This window comes from Rhipicephalus sanguineus, unplaced genomic scaffold, assembly GCF_013339695.2.
Source record: "Rhipicephalus sanguineus isolate Rsan-2018 unplaced genomic scaffold, BIME_Rsan_1.4 Seq5389, whole genome shotgun sequence".
In the NCBI taxonomy this organism is placed as follows: domain Eukaryota; kingdom Metazoa; phylum Arthropoda; class Arachnida; order Ixodida; family Ixodidae; genus Rhipicephalus; species Rhipicephalus sanguineus.
The window spans coordinates 1,328-8,668 of NW_023615465.1; the positions used below are offsets into that span (position 1 = coordinate 1,328).

The window sequence follows — 7,341 nt, forward strand, 5'->3', positions numbered from 1 at the left end:
CAATCTTAACGGAAAGATCTAAAACAATTGTGACGCTTCTGGAACATCGCATCGCGGTCTGCGCCGAGCATTCCGAACAGTCTTTGCGGATTAAGCCCGAAGACAAAAAAATAAGACAGATGGCAATATGATGAACGCCGCCAAGCGCACACCGCAGCCCAGGGGCGTAGCCAGAACTTTTTCTTCGGGGGGGGGGGGGGTTCAACTATACTTTATGTATGTTCGTGCGTGCATATGAGCAAGCAAAATAGGAAAATTTCGTGGGGGGTCTGAACCCCCCCAACCCCCCCTTGGCTACGCCCTGGCTACGCAGCCTGAATACGGGGTTTGCTCGATTGTAAAGCGATCACGATTGTAACGCGAGGCGACTTTAGTAGCAAAAATTGGGAGAAAAAGCTCGCATTGAATTTGAATAAATACGGAATACAAGTACCATGATGCCGCTGAATTGGGTTTAGATTTAGAGAGAGCTCACGCTTAATTAAAAAGAGACTGACGCAGATATTTTATCAAGCTTCGCTGGTCACATACTGGACAGAGCGTAACGGCCACCGATGTTTTTTCTATCTGTACATGCAGTATGTAACAGGTAGTGTCCACAATACCGATTGTCACTGGTAGAAAAAATAAAGCATAAAAAAGCAGTTCATATCTTTTATTGCATTTCATCCAGGCGTGATTTGAAAGAGCACGAAAGCAAAAGGCAAATGATAGTTTACAGCACAAGGCACATTGCGAACAAAAAGACTAAAAGTTCTTGTTGCTCTAAATCAGGATTTTCCAGAGCTTCGTTAACAAATCAGTCTTGTCTAATTCAGAAATCACTTTACATTTTTTAAATTAATCATTATGTCCGACAACAAAAGCATTTAACATAGGCTTTCAAGCGCAAATAGAACCTTTTCTGCAGTGGGGAATACAATATTTTTGGGCACTCTGTATCAACAATTGTTTTGCACTTATGGCACAGAACTTGATAATCATAATTTTTTGCTGACACTTATAACATTAATGCACTTGTGACATAGAACATAACCATTACAAGCTTTTGCTGGCACGCGATGTCAACATGACATTTTACATGTGTGAGTCATGACACAGAACATAACCATAACAACATTCAGCTGTAAAACCATGGAAACTGAGATTTCGCACTTGTGACCATAGGTCGGCAAAAAAAAAAAAAAGAATGGAGCTCACTCAAGAAAAATATTTTGCTCCGAGAGCTCACTGCGACTCAGACTCACCAAATTTCCCTCACCCGGACTACCTAAACCTTTTCTCAACCAGACTAACTCAAGCTCAAACTTTCTTTCATTTAAATAGACAAAAAAAATACCATGAGAAGGTAGGCTACATTAGAGCCGGCTATCTCACCACAAGAAGAAAGAGGCCATAAAAAAGAAAATGAAAGAAACAAAATAGAAAAAGAAAAACAATCAGCTGAACTATGCACTTATGCACACATGCGTCGTACAACTTACAGAGTCCAGGGCAGAGTCTAGCACATAGAGGGTTGTGTCACATAATACCTCTGATGCAGTCCACACAGCCAGTCTTCCATACAAGGACATAGAAAGTATTCCAACAATACAATGCAATGAAAGTAAAGAACCATGACAATCGTAAGCAGTTCATTAAGTCTGTAAGAATTAAAAATCCCAAAGAGCACTCAAAGCCCGTCTTTGATTGTCAGAGATTTGACCATCGTCCAAGCCTTGCAAATTGAGAGTGGTCGTTTGTCAAGTCTCTTGAGTTGATCACTAAGCCGAACACGCTGTTCTTCATATTTCGGGATTTTATAAGCAGATGCTCCACTGATGCATCAGAATGATCACATGGCGTCGGGTATTGCTCGCAGAATAGCCACACTAAGAAAAAAATCGAGTATTGGGGAGTATTTCTGGCACACAACAGTAATCGTCATCTGGCTTGCTCGCGTTTCCTTTCTTGAAAACCCGGCTCTCGTCACTTTCCTATCAAGAATGCTATGTCCGCTGATAACGCGCGCGCCGTTCGTGACCGGCAAGTGCCGGGACCGTGGTGATAACGCGAGGAATGTACGGAGGTAGATGACGATTATTGTTGTGTGGCGGAAATACTCCCCAATACTCATTTTTTTCTTAGAGTGCATTTCTAATAAACAAATTTAAACACACAAGAGTAGGAACACATTGATAACAAGGAAAGCCCAGGGCAGAATGACTCAGTAAATGAGTAAATAAAACACAAAAATGACAAGTGGTATCACATTTCAGGTCCCATTGCGACAGAAATGCAACAAGGCAGCAAGCGCCATTGACATGAGATCACAAAGAAAAGGGAACCTTATTTTCAACATTTCAAGTCTCAACTAAGCAAGTGGTTCTCGCTGATGCAGCATATAATATAACATTCACGACCAAGACAATCACATCCCAGCCACCGTGACGGTACAGTGCTTGCAGTACCTGGCTGCTGACGAAAAAGGCTCATGTTTGATCTTGTTCACATTCAATGAACGGGAAATACCATATGCCCGTGTACTTATTTGGGTGCACATTAAACAACCCCCAGAGGTCAAAATCTGTAGAACCTCAAGCACAGCATGCCTCATAATCAGACATGGTTTTGGCACACAAAATCGCAGCAGTCATTATCACATCACGATAACGTAGCCAGAACATGCACGAAGTGCAACAAAAGTGATCAGCAGATAAAATCACAATGAAGTGAATAAGCGAAAAAATGTAAAGAAGCGGCAGTGACCAATAGTCCTCAAAAACAATATCGCAGTTTCTGGTTAGGTACATGTGCAATCATTTGCTCGAAGCATTAGCAAGGCACACATGGAGATGTCACGGCAGTTCATCATTCCACTCATGTCAGAGCTGCTCGACTCACCTGAAGAACTTGAGTCTGTGCACAAAGAAATGATGAGACTGTCTGTTTGGCTGTCTATAATGCCATCACGCCCCCACGCTTCATCCTCAAGCCTCATCACGTGAGTGCAGTCAAGGGTGGGTCACACTTGCGAGCAGCAGCTCCTCGACAGATTCCTTGAAGTCTGTGTTCCTTGAAGCAACACAGCCTTTGACTTGGCTCCATACAAGCTCTATAGGATTTAGCTCGCAGTGGTAAGGAGGCAAGCGCACAACATCATGCCTGGAGCACTGGCAAGTTTGTCAACCTGGTAAACAAGGAAAAGATGCTTATTCTGCTTAACGAGCTGCAGCAGTTCACTTTTCAATTGGTCATCCAAAAAAGGAATATTTTTCGATGTCAACCAGGACCGGATTTCCACTTTTCCAGATGATGAGCTTGGTAGCTTCTCAACCTGAGCACTGTGATATGACGCATTATCCATCACGATCACACTGTGTGGCTTGATGTTCGGTAGCAGCTGTTCAACAAACCATTTCTGAAAATGCAAAGCATCCATTTCTGTGTGGTAATCACCAGCGCCCTTTTTGGCACGGAAAACTAGGCGGCTCCATCAACAAAGCCTTCTGCACTTCCAGCATGCAAAACGATTAGGCATCCTCCTTTACCGCTCGGTGCACGGAGGCCCATTGAGAGCCCTTGATGAAATGAGTCTTGCAGAGTCATCACGTTGGTGTCTGTCCGAACTCTCCCCTTTGTATGGCCGGCGTTTACCCAGGTCCCATCAAGGTAGTAGATGGTCCTGTAAAAGAGAAAGCAGTCTTATTGTTAACAGCGTACTTTCACAGGCAAGAGCCCATTAACAAAGCAGACTGTCGCATGTGTCTGTGTTGCAGCACGCAAGTGGTAAGTTATGCCGGTATGCAGTAAAGCACGACCGCACACATCGCTAGCTAACAACCAAAAGCCCCTCTTTATTCATACATGCCCCGAACCCTAGCGCATCCAGACAGTCTGCGCCATCTGTCGACGCCTACAGAAGACTCGGGTTGCACGCCTTAACTGTTCTTCAGTAGGGGTCGCTACATTCCCCCTTCTCAGCCTGAAATGAAAAGTCCAGTCTTTCAGGCTTTCTCACAACTCGGCCATACTGAGTACGGTAAGTCTGTTGATCTCTCCGCTCCTCACACGAAGTCGTGCCCAATGGTTCTTGCTCTGGTGACGGGGTACTATCGCCCAATTCGTCCTGCAATGTCACGTCCACCGGTTCTGAAAGTAGATCTTCCGAGGGCGACGAGGTACTTTCACCTGAAGTCGGGTCAAAGGGCACCAGATGTTTCCTGTTCCGCTGGATGACTCCGGATGATGTTTCTACGATGTATGACCGAGGCCTCTGTGCCGGGCTTAGTACCTTAGCGACACAAGGAATGTCTTGCACCCATACATCATCTCCTGGCATCAAGGGTCGCAGCTCCCGAACAGCATGATGTCTGTTGAAGTTGCGCGCTTGCTTTTTCCTGGCTGCCCTATCCTTCTTCCTCACTTTAAAAATGGAAGGCCATTTCGGAGCTAGCGCCTCGTCAATCTTGGGAATTGTCGTCTTCAAAGGCCTGCCCATCAAGAGTTGAGTTGGGCTGTATCCTGTTACACTGGGTGTGTCTCGATATGTCAGAAGTGCCAGATAGATGTCTTTAGATTTCAGAAACATATCTTTTACCCTGCGCACCATCCGCTCAACTTCTCCATTTGCTTGTGCGTAGCGCGGACTTGAGGTGACGTGCGAAAAACCATAGGCTTTGCTGAAATCTTTGAAAGCTTCTGACGCAAACTGCGGTCCATTGTCGGCAACCACCACTGACGGCACTCCAAAACGAGCAAAGCAGCTCTTCATGACTGCCATCACCGCTTGAGACGACGTTTGAGACAGGCTAATCACTTCCGGGAAACGAGAGAAGTAATCCACAAGGATAACATATTGTTTACCTTGGATTTCAAAAAGGTCTACGCCTACTCGCTCCCAGGGACCCTTTGACATTGGAGTAGACATGAGAGGTTCACTGTGTTGAACTCTCGTTGATGTGCAGTCTTTGCAGCCCGTGACCATCTTCTCAATTTGGCTATTTATAGTAGGCCACCACACAGATTCACGTGCCCGGGCTTTGCATCTTCCGATTCCTTGATGCCCCTCATGAATTCTGCACAGCATGGCTTTCTGAAGCGACTGTGGTACCACAATTCTTGCGTCTTTTAGCAGAAGTCCTCGGATGACAGAGAGTCTGCCACGCTCTTTCCAGTATGCGCGCAGTAGTTGTGGAACCTTCGATGGATGGTTTGGCCAGCCGTCCTTGCACAACCTGCAAAGGCCTACGCAGACTGCATTTTCTTCTTGGTGTTTGAGAAGTGCATCAGCAGTCATCGCAGTAGATTCGGTGACCTCCATTACTGTAATTTCACCATCCAAGGCTCGCACGTCTTGGTTTCTCTTTGGAGGATCAGCTGGAGCACGTGACAGGGTTACTGCAGTGGCCAAGTGCTTTCCTGGCACGTACAAAAACATTTTACTGGTAACGCATGAGCCTCATACGAAATCTTTGAATGTGCGGTGGCATCATGTCGAGCTCTGCTTTACCCAGTAATATAATTAGCGGCCTGTGATCAGTCTCTATGTCGAAGACTATGCCCCTGACAAACTGGTGAAATCTTTCCACAGCCCATGTTACTGCGAGAGCCTCTTTTTCAGTCTGACTGTACCTTGTCTCAGCAGGGGACAGCGACCTGGAAATGTAGGCGACAGCACGTCCCACCCGTGGGTTGGTCTTGAAGCACCACTGCACCGAGACCATATGAGTTGGCATCGGCTGATACCGTAGTGTGAAACATTGGGTCGTACCTGGCCATAACATTAACATTAGTAACTGCGTCTTTCACACTCTGGGAAGCGTTCTACTGGTCTGGGCCCCGATACCATGTACTGGTTTTAGTGAGAAGCTGACGTATTGGTGCTGTAATCTCAGAGAGATTTGGTAGGAAGCGTCCCACATGATTTACCATACCGAGCAGCCTTCTCACACCACTGACGTCTGAAGGTGCCTGTAGATTTTTCAGAGCACTGATCTTGTCGGGGTCTGGCGAGATTCCATCGCTGCCCACTACTACACCCAAAAACTTTACTTTGGGCGCGGCAAACACACAGTTTGCCTTGTTCAGCTTTACACCAGCTCTTCGGAGGCGTTGCAAGAGATCTTGTAGTCTTCGGTCGTGCTCCTCCTTAGTTCTCCCAAAGACCAGGATGTCGCCGATCATATTTACCACGCCGTCCATCCCTTCCAGAATACAAACTCATTTGGCGTTGATAGTACTCCGGCGCAGAGCAAATGCCAAATGGAAGGCGTTGGAAACAGTACCTGCCGAAAGGAGTGATGAAGGTAGTCAACTCTTGACTTTCTTCTGCTAATTTCACTTGGTGAAATCCTGCGGTGGCATCGAGCTTAAAAAACACTTTGCCTTGACTGATATTCCCTAAGATGCTTTCCACTGATGGTAGCACATGTCGTTCGCGTAGCACTGATTGATTCAGTTTTGTCAGGTTCACGTAGATACGGGAGTCACCTGACGGCTTGGGAACAACCACAAAGCCAGCACACCATTCAGTTGGAGAGTCTATTCGGCAGATTACACCTTCCTTCTCCATCTTCTGCAGCTCCTTCTTTACGGCAGCATGAAGAGGTAGCGGTATTCTTCTGGGCACACTGAGCTGCGCCCAGACGCAGCTCAGTGTACCAAGCTGGTCCCAGACGCACAGCCAAAAAATGGCTGTGCGTCTGGGTGCAGCTTGATGGTGTATACATCCTGGAATTCCCCGAGACCTTCGAAAATGTCACCTTGCAGTAAAGCAGGCTTTTCCAATGAGACCGGATCTACAAAGGTGGCGATTCCAAGTGCTGTGATTGCTGGAAAGCTCAATAACGGAGGCTGTTGGTGTCGCAACACGTAAGCTGGCTGGACAGTAGCCTTCTCCTTCCACTCCAGAGTTGCCTGGAACACCCACAGAACATCCAACCGTGTATTTCCGGGTTCAGTAAGCACTTGATCAGGCTTGCGTAGCTTTTTGGGAATGCCTGGAAACCCCTTGGAGACAACCGTAACAGCTGCCCCAGTGTCCACCTTAAAAAGTTCGTGTCCATTCAGCAGCATGCGAACGAACTTCGCAACATTGATGTTCTTGATAGATGAAACAGGATGTAGATCCACTGTGTTGACATTATGCTTTTTTTTGCAAACATTTCTGAAGTGTCCTTTACCGTTGCAGTTGTAGCATTTGGCTTGACGGGCTGGACATTCGAGTTGCGGATGTGTCGGACGATCACAGTATCAGCAACTTGGTTTTGTTTGAAGTGGTGCGTCGCACTTTCCAGAAGATTTGCTTGTCGCCCCTTTTTGCGAAGCACGAGGTTGAAACTGTCAGCGTTGACCAAACTT

General features: G+C 46.5%; 1 protein-coding gene across 1 annotated transcript; it reads right to left on the reverse strand.

Annotated features, from left to right (window-relative positions):
* Nucleotides 1-3,931: 3,931 nt before the first annotated feature.
* On the reverse strand, nt 3,932-4,762 carry LOC119377674 (uncharacterized). The gene has a single exon (XM_037647040.1). It carries the CDS (start codon nt 4,760-4,762, stop codon nt 3,932-3,934), a length of 831 nt encoding a protein of 276 aa, XP_037502968.1.
* Between the last annotated feature and the right edge of the window lie 2,579 nt (nt 4,763-7,341).